Source organism: Pan paniscus, chromosome 19 (assembly GCF_029289425.2).
Source record: "Pan paniscus chromosome 19, NHGRI_mPanPan1-v2.0_pri, whole genome shotgun sequence".
NCBI lineage: Eukaryota > Metazoa > Chordata > Mammalia > Primates > Hominidae > Pan > Pan paniscus.
Genome location: NC_073268.2, coordinates 76,068,120 through 76,088,640, shown reverse-complemented (window position 1 = coordinate 76,088,640; position 20,521 = coordinate 76,068,120). Strand labels below are relative to the sequence as shown.

The following is a 20,521-nucleotide window of genomic DNA, read 5'->3' as shown; positions in this document are numbered from 1 at the left end:
GTACAATTTGATGGCTCTGTATCACTTAGGTATTCGTTTTTCTGTTAAGTGAGTGATTACAAAGGAATTAAAATAAAATTTTACAGATGAGGGAAAAAAATATTTAGTTTCCTCCATATTTGTCTGCCAATAGAAACATTTGGTCACATCTGAATTTTGTACTTCAGTGTACTCATCAATTTTAAGCACTATTTGATCATAATGGGAAAAAGTATTCTTCCATTGAAAAATAACATTTTGACCCAGTTTCTGGAGCAAATGCAAATAATTACACCAAACTCTGTGTACTGACCACTGAGATACTCAAGGATGAGGTAGAGTTTTCCACCAGTCTGAAAGGCATAAATTAAATCCACGATGAAGGGATGCTTTACTTCCTCCAGAATATTCCGTTCTGCTTTTGTATGAGCTGTATCTTTAGCATTTCTTACTATCATTGCCTAAAGGAAAAGAGATCATCTATAAGAACAAAATAGTGAACATTTTTATTCTATAATCTATTTTATTCTAAAATCTATTTTGTGTTTTTCCTCCCAATATTGAACTATTAACCATAGTTCCCACTAGAAACTGAGATGGGGTAATGGAAAACATTCACTTTATATATGCCTCTGTGCAGTTTGGATTTTTTGCAGTGAACATGTAAATGAATTACCTAAAGAGACTTTTTAAAAAAGAAATCTGTAATCAGATCAAGTTTATTCATATATTCACAAACCATTGAGTGTCTACCATCCTCCAGGCTGTGCCAAGAAAGCAGAATAGAAGGAATGCCCTGTCCATAGGAGTCTAAAAGTCGACAGGAGCCCAAAGTCTCAGGGAAAAAAAGACAAGTCAATGTAGGCAAGTGCAGGATGGTAAGGGTAAACAGGGGAACTACATCTGACCTAGCAGAAAGTCTTGCTTGAAAGTTATTAAAATGAAATGTGGCCTGGACGCGGTGGCTCGTGTCTGTAATCCCAGCACTTAGGTGGGCAGAGGCAGGAGGATCGCTTGAGCCCAGGAGTTCGAGATCTGCCTGGTAACAAGCGTGACCCCATTCTCCACAAAAAGGGTAAAAAAAAGACAAAAAAGAAAGAAAGAAATGTAGAAGGTAAAAAAAAGGCATTCCAGTGCAAAAGAGGACAGAATACGTCTGGGAAATCTACAAGTAGTTTGGTATGGTTAGAAGTGGTTAGAGATTAGGCTAGAGAAGTAGGCAAAGGCCAGGAAATGGAACGTCTGGGCAAAGGAAGGTCTGGGTGAAATGAACACACCTTTGGCTTTATGAAAGACACATCTAGTAGCAGTAGGGAGTATTAGGAAAGAAATGAGACTAGTTAGGAGGCTAGTATAATAAACCAACTAAGAAGATCTATAAGAAAATGAAGATAGAAAAAAATGAAAGGCTAATACATAATTTGCATTTGCTGACAAACTAGTTATGAGAAGAAATGATGATACCTTTATTTCTGCATAAGTAATAGGATAGATAATGGTGCCATTCAATATCGGCAAAAGAAAGTGAAAAAGTTTTGGGAAAATGATGCCCTGTTTTAGACATGCCAGGTATAAGTTCCAGGAAGTTACCCTGATGGTACATCTCCATAAGTAATATGGAAAGCAAATACACAGGTAATTGGTTGCAACATTATCTGTGAAAGTGGAACACTAGCAACAGCCTAAATGCTCAGACATAGGATATTGGCCCAAAACCTATGGAATCTACACAACATGTAACAAAGCTATAAAAATAAGAAAAATCAGCCAGGCGCAGTGGCTCACGCCTGTAATCCCAGCACTTTGGGAGGCCGAGGAGGGCGGATAATGAGGTTAGGAGATCAAGACCATCCTGGCTAACACGGTGAAATGCCATCTCTACTAAAAATACAAAAAAAAATTAGTCGGGCGTGGTGCAGGTGCTTGTAGTCCAAGCTACTTGGGAGGCTGAGGCGGGAGAATGGCATGAACCTGGGAGGCGGAGCTTGCAGTGAGCCGAGATTACGCCACTGCACTCCAGCCTGGGTGACAAAGTGAGACTCCGTCTCAAAAAAATAAATAAATAAATAAATAAATAAATAAAATAAAAATAAGAAAAATCTCTATAAAAACAAGATACAAAAGAGTATTTAAAAGTACAGCAGCATGGATACTATGCTATCTTTTGTACAAGAAAGGGGAAATGAGAATATATATAATATGTATCTGCTTATGCCTGCAAAAATGAAGACAACTAAGATAAACTAAAAGCTAATGATAATGGAAGGGAAGGAAAAGAAATAAGACTTTTGAGAATACCTTCTGAGTAAAACCTCAATGGTTTTATCATCCATTTTTTTCTTCCCTAAATCAAATATTACTGTAATTATAAAATGTAGATTTTTCTTTTTGAACCATATTAATGTTTAATGCGTTCCAAAAATAAAATAAAATCAACAAGGATGAGGGGTAGGAAGTACAACTGAATACAATAGGAATACACAAATTTAATTGACTATTACACCAATAACTTTACCACAGAAAGAGAAAGAGAAAAAAGATATAGGAGAAAAAGATTTTTTTTTCTAGACAGAGTCTCACTCTGTCACCCAGGCTGGAGTGCAGTGGCGTGGTCTCAGCTCACTGCAACCTCTGCCTCCCAGGTTCAAGTGATTCTCCTGCCTCAGCCTCCCGAGTAGCTGGGACTACAGGCACCTGCCACTACACCTGGCTAATTTTTGTATTTTTAGTAGAGATGGGGTTTCACCATGCTGGCCAGGCTGGTTTCGAACTGAGCTCATGATCCGCCTGCCTTGGCCTCCCAAAGTGCTGGGATTACAGGTGTGAGCCACTGCACCCAGCGAGAAAAAGATATTTAAGTAATTTTAGACTGCACACCCTTAGTGGCCTATATGTAAGCACACAAAAAATTGCAAAGAAATATTAAATCAAACTTAGTAGGTTTGTAGCTGGAAATACTATTGGTATTACAATTTTCATTATGCACATATTGTACAACTGAACAAATGAGTGCGTTTATGTTGTTACCAGAGTTCTTCTCACTGTAGAAAAAAAGGATATCCAAATATGAACTGAAAGAAGAATGTGGCCGGGCACGGTGGCTAACACCTGTAATTCCAGCACTTTGGGAGGCCGAGGCAGGTAGATCACAAGGTCAGGAGTTCAAGACCAGCCTGGCCAAGATGATGAAACCCCGTCTCTACTAAAAATACAAAAATTAGCCGGGCGTGGTGGCAGGCACCTGTAATCCCAGCTACTCAGGAGGCGGAGGCAGAAAACTGCTTGAACGCAGGAGGCGGAGGCTGCAGTGAGCCGAGATCACACCACTGCATTCCAGCCTGGGGGACAAAGCGAGACTCCATCTCAAAAATAAAAAAATAAAAATAAAAAAGAACGCTATGTAATTGGACTAGAATTAGGGCTAACAATATGAAGCACTTTGGGAAACCGAGGCAGGCGGATCACCATGTTGGCCAGGAGTTTGAGACCAGCCTGCCCCACATGGAGAAACCTCATCTCTACTAAAAATACAAGAATTAGCCAGGTGTGATGGTACACACCTATACTCCCGTTACTCCAGAGGCTGAGGCACGAGAATCACTGGAACCTGGGAGGCAGAGGTTGCAGTGAGCTGAGGCAGCCTGGTGTCCAAGGGTGTGGTGAGCCATGATCATGCCACTGCACTCAAGCCTGGGCAACAGAGGAAGACCCTGTCTCACAAAAAAAAAAAAAAAAAAAAAAAAGACCAGGTGCGGTGGCTCATGCCTGTCATCCCAGCACTTTGGGAGGCTGAGGCGGGCAGATCATGAGGTCAGGAGTTCAAGACCAGCCTGGCCAACATAGTGAAACCCCATCTCTACTAAAAATACAAAAATCAGCTGGGTATGGTGGCACGCACCTATCCCAGCGACTCAGGAGGCTGAGGCAGGAGAATTGCTCGAACCTGGGAGATGGAGGTTGCAGTGAGCCAAGACCACATCATTGCACTCCAGCCTGGGCACCAGAGTGAACCTCCATCTCAAAAAAAAAAAAAAAAAAATTTTTTTTAAAAGAGAGTATAGGGCCAGGCGCAGTGGCTCACATCTGTAATCCTGGCACTTTGGGAGGCCAAGGTGGCTAGATCACGGGGTCAAGAGATCGAGACCATCCTGGCCAACGTGGTGAAACCCCATCTCTACTAAAAATACAAAAAATTAGCTGGGCGCGATGGCGCACGCCTGTAGTCTCAGCTACTCTGGAGGCTGAGGCAGGAGGATAGTTTGAACCCAGGAGGCAGAAGCTGCAGTGAGCTGAGATCACACCACTGCACTCCAGCCTGACTTCATCTCAAAAAAAAAAAAAAGAGTATAAAAAAATCTTTACAGAATGACAATATAGAAAAAATACAGAAAAAATAGAAAAGTCTCCATTTTATAATCACTACAGTAATATTTGGGCAAGAAACAATCCAGATAAAACCATTAAGTAAAGATTATTATAGGACAGAATATTCACACCGTTTCTATCATTCCACAGATCACTTGTTAACTACAAAAGGAAAAAGAGGCCGGGAACGGAGGCTCAAGTCTGTAATCTCAACACTTTGGGAGGCCGAGGAGAGCGGATCACCTGAGGTCAGGAGTTTGAGACCAGCCTGGCCAACATGGTGAAACCTCGTCTCTACTACAATTACAAAAATTAGGCAGGCGTGGTAGGAGGCACCTGTAATCCCAGCTACTTGTGGGGCTGAGGCAGGAGAATCGCTTGAACCCAGGAGGTGGAGGTTGCAGTGAGCCAAAATTGCACCACTGCACTCCAGCCTGGGCGACAGAGTGAGACTGCTTCTCAAAAAAAAAAAAAAAAAAAATGCCCTTATTCTTAGGAGATGTATAGATGAAATTAGGGGTGAAGTGCTATGAAATTTGCAGTTAACTCTCAAATTGTACATGAGGAAAATTTATTAACTAAAATTTATTAACTAAAGGGCTTAGGGCCAAAAAACAGGCATTGTAGGAATCAAGTAAGTCAAAAGTGAGAAAGTTATTGTTCTATGAAACCGCAATATTTCAGAGGTGGAGAACACCTTTGGCCAAAGGTTCTAAAATGTACAGTGGGAGGTGAACTAATGCCGTAGGCAATAGTATTTTGCTTCCATGGTATATTTTTGCTGCAACTGGTAGGGTCGGGTGATGGCTGTTGATAGTCTTTTCCTCACTATTCCACTCTAAGCAAATACCTGAATGGTACCATTCCTATAAGAAGTAAACAGTCCCAGGAGAACTAATAAATCCAGACAGAATGTCCAGATTGAAACAACTAACTTAAGGGGATACCTGGTTCTACTCTGATTTCATCTTAAAGTCTGGGGGAAGAGGTATACACTTACCACACACTCAGGTCAGAGGAGTTAGTACTCTGCCTCCAGGATAATTAAAATCAGAAGGAAGGAACTCAAAGGGAGCCCATAGTCATCTTACTTGGGGATTTAGAAATGAAAGCCCTGAACTTAACCCTAATGACATCTTTATTTTCATTATTTTTGCTATGAGCTTGCTTTCAAGGACAAGGAAGGAGACAGTATCAGATCCTCTAGCCAGGATTAAGAAAAGAACCCCAAGAATGGGAAACAATGGCAACCAAGCAAAAGCAGAGGCAAACAGCTTAGGTCCTGGATCCCTGGGCCCCAGAATGAGGCCTGACACTTAGCAGTAATTAAGTCTATGGATTTCCCAATATACCACCCCACCCACCATGAGTGGGGAAAAAAAACCAGCACTCTTTTTTTCACTAGATACCTGTGCCAAAAACATACTTCACCCAAGATCTGCTTATGCCTAATATGGTCAGGCCTGATTATCCAACATAAATAACACATCATAAGGAATGAATCAGTTAAGAATCTTGACCAGAGGCTGGGTGCAGTGGCTCACACCCATAATTCCAGCACTTTAGGGGGCTGAGGTGGGCGGTCACTTGAGGTCAGGAGTTTGAGACCAGCCTGGCCAACATGGTAAAACCCTGTCTCTACCAAAAGTACAAAAATTAGCCAGGCGTGGTGGTACACACCTGTAGTCCCAGCTATTTGGGAGGCTGAGGCACTAGAATCACTGGAACCCAAGAGGCAAAGGTTGCAGTGAGCTGAGAACACTCCACTGCACTCCAGCCTGGGTGATGTAGTGAGACTCTGTTTCAAATAAAAGAAGAAATCTTGACCAGTACTTCCTTTAACATTTCTGGGACAAGCACTATTATGCTGCCTTCAATTCTATACCTGTTTTATAGATTAAAAAATCATTAATCTAAAACAATTCCAACAGGAAAGTCAAATAGCCGATATCAATGTCAACCCACTGAAGCAGAAACTGATGTTAAGAATAGCTAGATGGCTTTTTAAAGACAATTACCAATAAAATTGTGGTCACAGTATTTGTTCCTCAGCTTTTAAACTGAGGAGTCATTTATACTGCTTAAATAAAAATCAGCAAGAAGGACCAAAGTTTTACAAGTCTTATAATTTTTTTAAAAAGTCACTTTGATTGTCTTTGAAAGTAGTTCTCCACTGGAACTTTTGTTTTAAGACAGTGGAGGCCGGGCGCAGTGACTCATGCCTGTAATCCTAGCACTTTGGGAGGCCAAGAAGGGTGGATCACCTGCGGTCAGGAGTTCGAGACCAGCCTGGCCAACATGGCAAAGCCCCGTCTCTACTAAAAATACAAAAATTAGCTGGGTGTGGTGGCGGGCACCTGTAATCCCAGCTACTCAGGAGGTTGAGGCAGAAGAATCACTTGAACCCAGGAAAAAAAAAAAAGACAGTGGAATCTTTTCAGTAATCAATCCCAAACAAGAATAAGAAAACAAACACACACATAATCCATCAGTAAAACTAGAAGACATGTGGAATCTGACACCTGAAAAGACAGAGTGGGGATAAAGCAATGGTCCATGATGTAGCAGAGTGGGGTAAGATCAAACCTAAGTGCCTGCAAAGGGGAATACACAAAAGAAGTTGAATCTATCTATAGAACCCCAGCAAGGTTCAAACATTAGAGGAAAAATTAGAAGGAAGGGAAAAAATTAAAGGAACTGAAGACTGTAGAAGGCAGAAGGTGGAGTGCTAAAAACAGGGAGATCATCTACAAGTCTGTATAAGGAACAGACAGACCAAAAAGGCTCCCATCTCCATACTAAGTCGAAGAACTAACCCTAGGAGAGTTAAATTCTCCCGGACAAAAAAAAAAGTGAAAGATTAGATCCACAGAGTAAAGTACTAATGTAAAAACTCGAGTTTAGTAAAAGTCCGCGTGTTGAGAGGTAAGATCTCCATCTTCTCTCACTCAGCTCCAGAATGCTTTTTCCAGGCAAAAGAATGGCAGAACTTTCTTAGCACCAACTGATCCTCCCCAGAAAAAAAAAGATCTACACACAATATTTACTTATTTATTTATTTGAGATGGAGTTTCGCTCTTGTTGTCCACGCTAGAGCGCAATGGTGCAATCTCGGCTCACTGCAACCTCCACCTCCCAGGCTCAAGCGATTCTCCTGCCTCAGCGCCCCCAAACCAGCTGGCCAGGCTGGTTTTGAACTCCTGACCTCAGGTGATCAACCTGCCTCAGCCTCCGAAAGTGCTGGGATTACAGGCGTGAGCCACCACACCCAGCCCTACAGACACTATTATTTGAAGTTGTTGATCAAGTGCCAGCTAACCACTTGACTACCCTGCAGAGAAGCTTACACACACAGAACTTCTGATCAGCTTTTCAGAGTTCTACTCTTAAATATGAATAATCAGGCCAGGCGCAGTGGATGGGTTATTGAGGCCTAGGTGGACAGATCACTTGAGGTCAGGAGTTCGAGATCAGGCTGACGACATGGTGAAACCCTGTCACTACTAAAAATGCAAAAATTAGCCAGGCAGGGTGGCACATGCCTGTTATCCCAGCTACTTGGGTGGCTGAGGCACAAGAATCGCTTGAACCCAGGAGGTGGAAATTGCAGTGAGCCGAGACTGTGCCACTGCACTCCAGCCTAGACGACAGAGCAAGACTCCAACTCAAAAAAAAAAAAAAGAAGAAGAATCAGTGAATGACACCAGACATCTAAAGAAGGCCTGTAACATGGAACAAAGTGACTAAAACTGACTAAATCAAAGTCAAAGAAAACAGAAAGTCAAAAAAGAACATGCGTAAAACAAAAGAACATTTCAAATAATTATAATTAAACTCTCAGGCTGGGCATGGTGGCTCACACCTGTAATCCCAGCACTTTGGGATGCCGAGGTGGACGTTTTGCCTGAGGTCAGGAGTTCAAGACCAGTCTGGCCAACATGATGAAACCCGATATCTGCTAAAAATACAAAAATTAGCCAGGTGTGGTAGCGGGCACCTGTAATCCCAGCTACTCAGGAGGCTGAGGCAGGAGAATCGCTTGAACGCAGGAGGCAGGGGTTGCAGTGAGCCAAGATCGCACCACTGCACTCAAACCTGCACGACAGAGTGAGACTCTTGTCTCAAAAAAAAATAATAAACATTAAAAAAAATAAAATAAAACTCTCAGAGGGGTAAGAGAAGATATTATACTCATTAAACAGGTTGCTATAAAACAAAAACAACAGAAAGAATTCTGGAGAATCACAAATACAACAGCTTTAAAAAAAATTTAGTCAAATGGCTGGGCACAGTGGCTTACGCCTGTAATCCCAGCACTTCAGGAGGCCAAGGCGGGCGGATCACCTAAGTCAGGAGTTCGAAACCAGCCTGACCAACATGGAGGAACCCTGTCTCTTCTAAAAATACAAAATTAGCCGGGCATGGTGGCACATGCCTGTAATCCCAGCTACTCGGGAGGCTGAGGCAGGAGAATCGCTTGAACCCAGGAGGCGGAGGTTGCGGTGAGCCAAGATTGCGCCATTGCACTCCAGCCTGGGCAACAAGAGCAAAACTCCATCTCAAAAAAAAATTCAGTAGAAGAAAGTAAACAACAAGACAAAGAAATGGAAACGTGGAAAAGATAAGAAAAATTAGATGATCGGTCCAGGAGATCCAACATCCAACTAATTGCAATTCCAAGAAGAGAAAACAGTGGGAAGGAAATTACCAAATAAATCACATAAGAAAATTTCCTAGAACTGAAAGACTAAAGCTTTAAGATTAAAAGAATAAAAATAGGCTGGGCACAGTGGCACATGCCTGTAATCCCAACACTTTGGGAGCCAAAACAGAACAACTGCTTGAGGCCAGGAGTTCCAGGCCAGCCGGGGAAACACAGGAAGACCTTGTCTCTACGAAACATTTTAAAAATGAACTGGGCGTGGTGGCATGCATCTGCAGTCCTAGCTACTCAGAAGTTGTGGCAGGAGGATCACTTGAGCCCAGGAGTTACAGGTTACAGTGAAGTATGATCACACCACCACACTCCAGCCTGGGAAACAGAGTGAGACCCTGTCTCTTAAAAATAAATAAATAAATTAATTAAATTAAATAGGCCGGGCGCAGTGGGCCGTACCTGTAATCCAATCCCAGCACTTTGGGTGGCCGAGGCGGGTGGATCACTTGAGCCCAGGAGTTCAACACCAGCCTGGGCAACATGGTGAGTGCCCATCTCTACATTTTTTTTTATTAGCCAGGCCTGGTGGTGCGTGTCTGTGGTCCCAGCTACTCAGGAGACTGAGGTGGGAGGACAGCTTGAGCCCAGGAATTTGAGGTTGCACTGAGCTATAATTGTGTCACCGCACTCCTGTCTAGGTGACAGGGCGAGACCCTATCTCAAAAACTAACTAAATAAAAATAATAATCAAAGTCAAAGCAACACACATCACTATAAAAACTTAGATCAGAAATAAAGAGAAATTCTTAAATATTTCCACAGAAAAAATAGGCCATGTGTAAAGGACTGGGAATCAGAATGCCAAAGCACTTCAACAGAAACTCTGAAGAATAGAAGAAAACTGAGCAAAATTCTAAGTGAAAATAATTTTCAACTCCAATAACATAAACAATCAAGTAAATAAAAATGTAAAGAAATTCTCAAATATGCAATATGGATATATTTTTATTATAAATGTATCTTTATGTACCTTTTCTGAGGGAGCCACTAGTATAGTGTCACCAAAACAAGGACATAAACTAAGAAAAAGGAAAAAAATGAAGATATGGGATCCAGGAAACAAAAGATCCAACACTGAAGGAGCCAAGAGGATTCCAGGGTTGTGGTGAAGAAAGAGTCCAGTCATAACAGTTGTGACTAAAGAGCTACCACTCCAGATGGGAACAGGTGGATAGAAAGTTCCTAAGATATGCCTCTGGGAAATAAATGGAACTGATAGATTATCTTATAAGCCTGATCAAAGAACATTAGACTGAAAGGTGTTTTACAAAGTTGTTGGAAGACATCAGAGGACAATAGTAGATTCAAAGAAAGCAAAACAAAATGAGAGGATGAGGATAAAGGAGGGTGAAGTAAACAAGAAACAAATCCTTAACTCGAATAAAAGAAAGTTAATACTGCCAGGCTCAGTGGCTCATGCCTGTAATCCCAACACTTTGGGAGGCCAAGGCGGGCCGATCCCCTGAGGTCAGGAGTTCGACACCAGCATGCCAATATGGCGAAACCGCATCTCTACTAAAAATACAAAAATTAGCCGGGTGTGGTGGTGGGCGCCTGTAATCCCAGACACTCAGGAAGCTGAAGCAGAGGAATCACTTTAACCTGGGAGGTGGAGGTTGCAGTGAGCTGAGATCACGCCACTGCACTCCAGCCTGGGCAACAGAGTGAGGCTCCGTCTAAAAAAAAAAATTGAAAACTGCTGAATTAAAAAGATAGCAGTTGGCTGGGCATGGTGGCTCATGCCTGTAATCCCAGCACTTTGGGATGCCAAGGCGGGCAGATCACCTGAGGTCAGGAGTTCAAGACCAGCCTGACCAACATGGAGAAACCCCGTCTCTACTAAAAATACAAAATTAGCCAGGCGTGGTGGCACATGCCTGTAATCCCAGCTACTAGGGAGGCTGAGGCAGGAGAATCACTTGAACCTGGGAGGCAGAGGTTGTGGTGAGCCGAGATCACGCCACTGCACTCCAGCCTGGGCAACAAGAGCAAAACTCTGTCACAAAAAAAAAAAAAAAAAAAAGATAGCAGTAGGCCAGGCGCAGTGGTTCATGCCTGTAATCCCAGCAGTTTGGGAGGCCGAGGCAGGTGGATCACCTGAGGTCAGGAGTTCGAGACCAGCCTGGCCAATATGGTAAAACCCCGTCTACACTAAAAATCCAAAAATTAGCCAGGCGTGGTGGTAGGCACCTGTAATCTCAGCTATTAGGGAGGCTAGGGCAGGAGAATCACTTGAACCTGGGAGACAGAGGTTGCAGTGAGCTGAGATTGTACCACTGCACTCCAGCCTGGACAACAGAGTGAGAGTTCATCTCAAAAAAAAAAAAAAAAGAGATGGCAGTACATGCTTATTACTTAGAAATAAGGAGATCAGAAACAGTGAAGAGTTACCTCAGCAAAGAATTGCAAGAGCTCTCTCTTCCACACTCACCAAGCAGAAATAAAAATAGGAATAACAATAATGAAACATACCTCACATTCTAAAAAGTATTGCAACTGTGTTAGAAATACATTTTTTGCCGGGTGCGGTGGCTCATGCCTGTAATCCCTGCACTTTGGGAGGCCGAGGCAGGTGGATCACCTGAGGTCAGGAGATCAAGACCATCCTGGCCAATATGGTGAAACCCCGTTTCTATCAAAAATACAAAAAAGTAGCTGGGCGTGGCAGCATGCACCTGTAGTCCCAGCTACTCGGGAGGCTGAGGCAGGAGAATTACCTGAACCCGGGAGGTGGAGGTTGCAGTGAGCCGACATCGCGCCACCGCACTCCAGCCTGGGTGACAGAGCGCAACTACGTCTCAAAAAAAAAAAAAGAAAAGAAAAGAAATACATTTTTTCTGTAAGAGACTGGGTCTTACTACATTGCCCAGGCTACCCTTGAACTCCTAAGTTCAAGCAATCCTCCTGACTCAGTCTCCCAAGTAGCTGGGACCACAGGTGTGCACCACTGTACCTGGCTTGAGATACATTTTTTTGACTGCAAATTTTAGGCCAAAATGTTACAACAATTAAAAATATGATGTGATTGCTTCCCAGCCTTTTGGCTGAGATCAAGTGTAAAAATATGGTGTGTGAGGACTAAAAAGGGGGAGTGGAAATCACCTTTTTAAGCACCTTCATGGCAAATATTTTCCCAGTATTTGCTCCTGTTACTTTTCGTACTTGAAAAACCTGGATTAAAAAAAAGTGTGTGTTATTCAAAGGCAAACTATGTCAGGCATACTCCCTTAATTCCTAGTTATAAGAAACATATGCCACAGCAGTTTATATTATAAAAACTATGTGCAAAAATGATCAGCTAAAAGAACAGACCACATTAATGATCATGACTTTCCTGTTTGTTCTGCTGCCATCTGGTGGTAATGTTGGACAATGACCATCTAATAATAAACACTGTTACTTTATATTAATATTTAAAATCCTACTTAGAACAAGCTATAAACAGTGTTCCCAGAGGCATAATACCACCTTAAAAATTATAAAATATTTCATAAATTTCTTTCAAGGTTGCTTGCCACTGCCCTTGCTTCACATAAAACTATTTAAAAATAGTTGGCAGGAAATTACTGTTTACCTATTACTTAAAATAGTTTGTACTAATACTTGGCCCTCTGAATCTACAGGTTCAGCAGCCGTGGATTCAACCAACCGCAGAATGAAAATATTTGGGGGAAAAAACAATAAACAATACAAACAATAAAAAATAATACAAATATGGCCAGGTGAGGTGGCTCACAACTGTAATCCTGGCACTTTGGGAGGCCGACTCGGGTGGATCACCTGAGGTCAGGAGTTCAAGACCAGCCTGGCCAACATGGTGAAACCCCATCTCTACTAAAAATACAAAAATTAGCCGGATGTGGTGGCGCACACCTGTAATCCCAGCTACTCGGGAGACTGAGGCAGGAGAATCGCTTGAATCTGGAAGGCAGAGGTTGCAGTGAGCTGAGATCGTGCCACTGCACTCCAGCCTGCGGGAAAGAACGAGACTCTGTCTCAAAAATCATAAAAAATAAAATAAAAAATTAAGCATATGGGAGGATGTGTGTAGCTTATATGCAAATACTATGCCATTTTATATAAGGCACTTGAGCATCGGCAGATTTTGTTATCTGCAAAGGTCTTGGAATCAGTTCTCCCTTACCCCTCCCCCATACTGAAAGACAACTATAAACATTTTCATGCAACACCTAAAACATGTGAGATTCAAAGTGCATGTGTTGCACATTCAGGATGATTAGAAATTACAATGTGTTCTTAAGCATAAGAATAGGCTACAAATGTCTGCTTTGCAAAAATTAACACTACACAATAGCAAAAATAATTCTTAAAACTTAATACTAACCAAGTTATTATCTAAATTATTTTGATAAGAGAATAGTTTGGTAAAAATTTTTGTGGGCAGAACTCATAAAAGTGACGTCTTAAGTTGTAAAGCCTTGGGCAAAACTGTGAAACTAAATAGTTTTCTTCCCCCTTTTTATATTCCTTCAGCTTCCCCAATTCTATTGCTCCAGAAAACCAGTTGAGATTAAGGTCTCAGTAATGGATAACAACTCAGACTGCCATGTCTCTTGTAAGCAAGGAGGGCTTTATTTTTAAAGAGGATACCATTTAACCAAAGTAAAGAATGAACCCTTTAATAATAGACTTTGCCTGGTACAGTTGTCTATTTATGTATTCTATGAACATTGACTGAGTACCTATTATGTGCCAGGCTTTTACATGTGTGGTGGTATGAAAAGAAGGGAAAACCGAACTTCTGTACATCCCTCAAACATACCAGCTAAGTGGTCATGATCACATCCTTTGCTGATAGCTGACAAAGACTGAAGATGACTGCTGGAACCAGGGCATAAAAATCAATCTATTCAAGACAGACAACAGCTCTCATTTCAAAAATATTGCCTACCTTTCCATAGCCCCCTTTACCAAGTACCCGAAGTAGCTCAAAACATTCTGGTCTGATTTTTTCTGGCCCTCTGTTCACACTAGTTTCTGAGATTTCAAATTTCTCACAATGTTCCATGCCACTGGGAAGAAAAGTAAAACCAAAAATAAATTTGCAAAAAGTTAAATTACTTTCAGCATATAGTCAAGAAAAAGGAGAAAGAGAAATGTAATCTAAGTAAGTAAAAGTAAAAAAGTACATGACACCAAATTATTTGTGCTCTAAACAAACAGAACAGCAGGTCAAGAGGAGGGTGGCCTGATAATTGTTTGCCTCCTTGTTCATAGAATGGGCAATCAATTATTTACTTATTTTTATAATTGTTTATTTTATGCATAAAGGGGTACTATGGTTTTTCATTGGGTAGATGCCTTGGATAATCCATTCAAGTAAGATCACTTAGTCCAACTTAATGAAATCTATATCCTTCGTTTACTGATAGAAACACTGGCGCACATATTGAGGCCGTATTTCTGGATCAGACCTTGTCGGTTTGAGCAGACGCAACAAGAGCAAGAACCCTGATTGAATTTTCATGGGTGACTCCAATACAGCTGCTGGTGACCCATCTTGCTCTTAGGAGTGCAACAAAGTAAAAGAAGACAATTATTTATTTTCATAAGCATCAAGCACCCCAAAACTAAGGTAAGTTAGAAAAAGTTCATTAAGTTGACAAAGAAAAAAAGTCTTGCAGTTATTCAAATTTACTTCATTGAAAATATCTATGAAATTAGGTATTATCCAACCTCATTTGGCAATGTCAGCAGAAAATCAGGGATCTTTCCAAAACTACCCAATTAGTTCACATCATAGTACAAAACTTCTTCTCTGTATGTTTTTTCAAGTTATTAGCTTGATTTAAAGAATCCAATGGGCATGGTGGCTCATGCCTGTAATCCCAGCACTTTGGGAGGTTGAGGTGGGCGGATCACTTGAGGTCGAGAGTTCAAGACCAGCCTGGCCAACATGGTAAAACCCTGTCTCCACTAAAAATACAAAAATTCCAGCCTAGCCAACATGGTGAAACCCCGTCTCTATCAAAAATACAAAAATTAGCTGGGCGTGGTGGCAGGAACCTATAATCCCAGCTACTCGGGAGGCTGAGGCAGGAGAATCACTTGAACCTGGGAGGCAGAGGTTGCAGTGGGCCGAGATCATGCCATCACACTCCAGCCTGGGAACAAGAGCGAGACTTTGTCTCCAAAAAAAAAAAAAAAAAACCCCAACAAAAATTAGCCAGGTGTGGTGGTGCGCTCCTGTAGTCCCAGCTACTTGGGAGGCTGAGGCAGGACAATCGCTTGAACCCAGGAGGTGGAGGTTGTGGTGAGCCGAGATTGTGCCACTGCACTCCAGCCTGGGTGACAGAGGGAGACTCCATCTCCAAAAAAAAAATAAAAATAAAGAATCCAAAAGGGGTACCAATTGTCTCTGTCATTTAAATGCTTTCTACATGAGTGATCTATCTTCTCATTCTCCTCCTACACCAATGCTTTTTACTTGAGAGTACAATACAGAGCAGATTAATCACCATACTCACCTAATGGAGCTTGTCTAAAATGACTTAAGATTACATGAATTTCTTTTTTGTTGTTGCTGTTGAGACGGAGTCTCGCTATGTCGCCCGGCTAATTTTTGAATTTTAAGAAGAGACGGGGTTTCGCCATGTCGGCCAGGCTGGTCTCGAACTCCTGACCTCAAATGACCCGCCCACCTTGGCCTCCCAAACTGCTGGGATTACAGGTGTGAGCCACTGTGCCCAGCGGGATTGCATGAATTTCTGTTTGAATGACTGTATGAATTTCTGTTTGTATATTTAAGCAAAACAGAAAGCATTTGACTTTTTGAGGCATTTCTACAAATTTTTCTGTAAGAAAAGATTAAAACTGTGGCTCTTTAAACTAACAACTCAGATTCATATTTAGTACTCTGAATCTGAATTAATATCTTTTCCTCAAAATCCATACATAATCTCAAAACTCTGATAGGTTATATTGATCAGATTTTGGTGCCAAATTCAATACATCGAGTTGATAAATATGACTACATATTTAAGAACAGGTTACAGGAATCACATGATTGCTACGAAATAGAACTGATAAAACCTACTTGTAAGAAAGACAACACAATGAAAATCTCTTCATATAAACTTACAGTTCATATGGTCCAACTCCCCCATGGTCCATGCTTTCATTTAACTGACCCTGAAAAATATGTTAAAAGTTTCAGAAATAATCTAATAAACATAAAATTTAAAGGTTTAATTCTTTGTCTCATAACCGAAAGAGAATGAATGAAATAAACCAGCCTAACAATTCTCTTATACTTCAACAACAGGCAAATATGGTAATGAACAAAATACAGTACACAAACAACACTATGGGAATTTCACTCTAAATTATTTTACAAATAGAGATGAGGTCTTTCTATGTTGCCCAGACTGGAATGCAGTCAATAGCTATGAAGGGGTATGATCATAGCATACCAGAGCCTTAAACTCCTCAAGTGATTCTTCTGCCTCAGCGTTCCAAGTAGCTGGGACTATAGGCACCCGGGTTTTTTTTTTTTTTTTTTCTTTTTTGAGATGGAGTCTCACTCTGTCACCCAGACTGGAGTGCAGCGGTGCCATCTCAGCTCACTGCAACCTCCGCCTCCCAGGTTCCAGTGTTTCTCCTACCTCAGCCTCCTGAGTAGCTGGGAGTATAGGCATGTACCACCATGCCTGGCTAATTTTTGTGTATATATATATATTTTTTGAGATGGAGTCCTGCTCTGTTGCCCAGGCTGGAGTGCAGTGGCGCCATCTCGGCTCACTACAACCTCCACCTCCCAGGTTCAAGTGATTCCTCTGCCTCAGCCTTCCGAGTAGCTGGGATTACAGGTGCCTGCCACCATGCCTGGCTAATTTTTTATATTTTTAGTAGAGATGGGGTTTCACCATATTAGCCAGGATGGTCTTGATCTCCTGACCTTGTGATCTGCCCACCTCAGCCTCCCAAAGTGCTGGGATTACAGGCGTGAGTCACCACTCCCGGCCCTAATTTTTGCATTTTTAGTAGAGATGGGGTTTCACCATGTTGGCCAGGCTGGTCTCGAACTCCTGACCTCAGGTGATCCGCCCTCCTCGGCTTCTCAAAGTGCTGGGATTACAGGCGTGAGCCATCACACCCAGCCCCAGCTTTTGCTTTTAATTTTATATGACAGGCTGGGCATGGTGGCTCACACCTGTAATCCCAGCACTTTGGGAGGCTGATGCGGGCAGATCACGAGGTCAGGAGTTCAAGACCGGCCTGGCCAATACGATGAAACCCAGTCTCTAATAAAAATACAAGAATTAGAACTACAGGTGCAGTGTCGCATGCCTGTAGTTCCAGCTACTCAAGAGGCTGAGGCAGGAGAATTGCTTGAACCCAGAAGGCAGAGGTTGCGGTGAGCCGAGATCACGCCACTGCACTCTAGCCTGGGCAATAGAGCAAGACTCCATCTCAAAAAAAAAAAAAAAAAAAAAGCCACGTGCGGTGGCTCATGCCTGTGGTCCAAGCAGTTTGGGAGGCCGAGGCGGGCAGATCACCTGAAGTTGGGGGTTCGAGACCAGCCTTACCAATATGGAGAAACCCCATCTCTACTAAAAAAATACAAAATTAGTCGGGCGTGGTGGCCCATGCCTGCAATGCCAGCTACTCGGGAGGATGAGGCAGGAGAATCGCTTGAACCTGGAAGGCAGAGATGGCAGTGAGCCGAGATCGCGCCATTGCACTCCAGTCTGGGCAACAAGAGCGAAACCCTGTCTCGAAAAAAAAAAAATTTTTTTTTACATGACAACTTAACTGTAGAGGCTACTCATGACTAATCAAAAAATAAAACCAAGTGAATTTTCCTTCAAAATGTACATTTATCTATTCGAAAATGTATATTTTCGGCTGGGTGCAGTGGCTCATACCTGTAATCCCAGCACTTTGGGAGGCCGAGGCGGGTGGATAACCTGAGGTCAGAAGTTTGAGACCATCCTGGCCAACATGGTGAAACCCCATCTCTACTAAAAATACAAAAATACAAAAATTAGCCAGGCGTGGTGGTGGGTGCCTGTAATCCCAACAACTCGGGAGGCTGAGGCAGAAGAATCTCTTGGATACGGGAGGCAAAGGTTGCAGTGAGCCAAGATCTCGCCACTGCACTCCAGCCTGAGTGACAGAGTGAGACTCCATCTCAAAAAAAAAAAAAAATGTAATTTTGTGTATTATGAAATTAAAGGCACTACATTCTGAATATGACTTAAATCAAATGATTTACACACAGTGCTATTTTGATGTGCTTTTAATACACAGAGTAACATAATGCTATAAACTAAGCCTAAGGTACCCACAACTAGTCCAGGGTATCTAGCGTAAAATGTGGCTGATTGAGACAAAATAATTAAGCAACACTGTCAAACAGTTGGAAGTCATGCTGGCCACACATTTATTCTGACCATAGAATAAATGAGTGCAAAATTTAAATAACCTTCTATATACTAGCAATGAACAATCCCAAAATGAAATGAAGATAACAATTCCATTTATAATACCATCACTAAGAAGTAGCTTAGAAAAAAATTTATGGCAGGTACAGTGGCATAAATAACTTCGGGAGTCCAAGGCAGGAGGATTACTTGGAGTTCAAGACCAGCCTGGCCAACACAGTAAGATCCTGCCTCCACAAAAAAATTTTTAAAAATTAGCTGAGTGTGGTGGCACATGCCTATAGTCCCAGCTACTTAGGAGGCTGAGGTGGCAGGATCACCTGAGTGCAGGAGGTCATGGCTACAATGTGGCAGTGATTGTGCCACTATATTCCAGCCTGGGCAACAGAGTGAGACCCTGTCTCAAAAAAAAAAAAAAAAAATTAACCAAAGTGTAAGACTTACACACTGAAAACAATAAAACATTGCTGAATAAAATTAAAGACGACCTAAATAAATGGAAAGGCATTCCATGTTTATGGATCAGAGATTTAACATTGTTAAGATGGCAATACTAACCAAATTGGTCACGGATTCAACTGAATCCTATCAAAACCCCAGGTTCCTTTCTTGCAGAAATTGACAAGCTGATCCTAAATTTCATATAGAAATGCAAGGGACCACCAGGCACGGTGGCTCACGCCTGTAATCCCAGCACTTTGGGAGGCCGAGGCAGGCAGATCACGAGGTCAGGAGATCGAGACCATCCTGGCTAACATGGTGAAACACCGCCTCTACTAAAAATATAAAAAATTAGCCAGGTGTGGTGGCGGGCGCCTGTAGTCCCAGCTACTCGGGAGGCTGAGGCAGGAGAATGGCGTGAACCCGTGAGGCGGAGCTTGCAGTGAGCCGAGATCACACCACTGCAGCAGTCCAGCCTGGGCAACAGAGTGAGACTCTGTCTCAAAAAAAAAAAAAGAAGAAATGCAAGGGACCGGGCAAGGCGGCTCACGTCTGTAATCCCAGCACTTTGGAGGCCAAGGCACATGGATCACCTGAGATCAGGAGTTTGAAACCAGCCTGGCCAACATGGCAAAACCCCATCTCTACTAAAAATACAAAAATTAGCCAGGCGTGGTGGAGGGCGCCTGTAATCTCAGCTACTCGGGAAATTGAGGCAGGAGAATTGCTTGAACCCGTAAGGCAGACGTTGCGGTGAGCGAGATCACACCATTGCACTCCAGCCCAGGTGACAGAGCGAGACTCCATCTCAAAACAAACAAACAAAAAAAAGTAAAGAAAGAAAGAAATGCAAAGGAGCCAGGCCTGGTGTGGTGGCTCACACCTGTAATTCTAGCACTTTAGGAGGCCAAGATAGGTGGATCACTCGAGGTCAGGAGTTCAAGACCAGCCTGGCCAATATGGTGAAACCCCATCTCTACTAAAAATACAAAAATTAACTGGAGTGGTCATCCATGCTTGTAATCCCAGCTACTCAGGGCTGAGGCAGAAGAATGGCTTGAACCCAGGAGGCAGAGGTTGCAGTGAGCCGAGATCGCGCCACTGCACACTCCAGCCTGGGCAACAAAGCTAGACTCTGTCGAAAGGGAAGGGGAAGGGGAAGGGAGGCAAGGGACCCAAAATAACTGATACAATCTTGAAAAAGAACAAAGGTGGAGGACTGACACTTCCCAATTTCAAAACATGTTACAAAGCTACAGCCATCAAGGCAGTGTGGTACTGGCATAAAGAAAGACATACAGATCAACAGAATAGAATTGAGAGCCCAGAAATAAACTCTTACATTTATATTGTCAACTAATTTTTGATAAAACTGCCAAAAATATTCGTTAGGCAAGAGGCAATCTTTCAATAAATGTGTTGGAACAACTGGATATCCACATACAATTCAAATAATGATGCTAGGACAACTGGATATCTATATGCTACTTCACACTATACACAAAAATTAACTCAAAATGGAGCAAAGACCTAAATACAGGAGCTAAAACTATAAAACTCGAGCTGAGTGTGGTGTTGTATGCCTGTAGTCCCAGCTATCGAGGAGGCTGAG

General features: G+C 42.3%; 1 protein-coding gene and 1 pseudogene across 6 annotated transcripts in view; both read right to left on the bottom strand.

Moving 5' to 3' along the window:
• The window catches only part of RPS6KB1 (ribosomal protein S6 kinase B1), a 56,847-nt gene that overhangs the window by 23,353 nt on the left and 12,973 nt on the right, over window positions 1–20,521 (bottom strand). For 5 of the 6 annotated variants that reach the window (XM_034942600.3, XM_063599294.1, XM_034942606.3 and 2 more), the window contains exons 2-5: window positions 16,164–16,213; window positions 13,974–14,094; window positions 12,164–12,232; window positions 293–440 (exon numbers count right to left, since the gene is read on the bottom strand). In XM_034942600.3, the coding sequence (XP_034798491.1) occupies window positions 293–440; window positions 12,164–12,232; window positions 13,974–14,094; window positions 16,164–16,213 (388 nt within the window). Of the gene's footprint in view, window positions 1–292; window positions 441–12,163; window positions 12,233–13,973; window positions 14,095–16,163; window positions 16,214–17,949; window positions 18,469–20,521 lie in introns of those variants that run through there. The other variant, XM_063599295.1, reaches the window with a different exon arrangement.
• LOC117976569 (small ribosomal subunit protein uS14-like) lies at window positions 14,104–14,770 on the bottom strand (annotated as a pseudogene).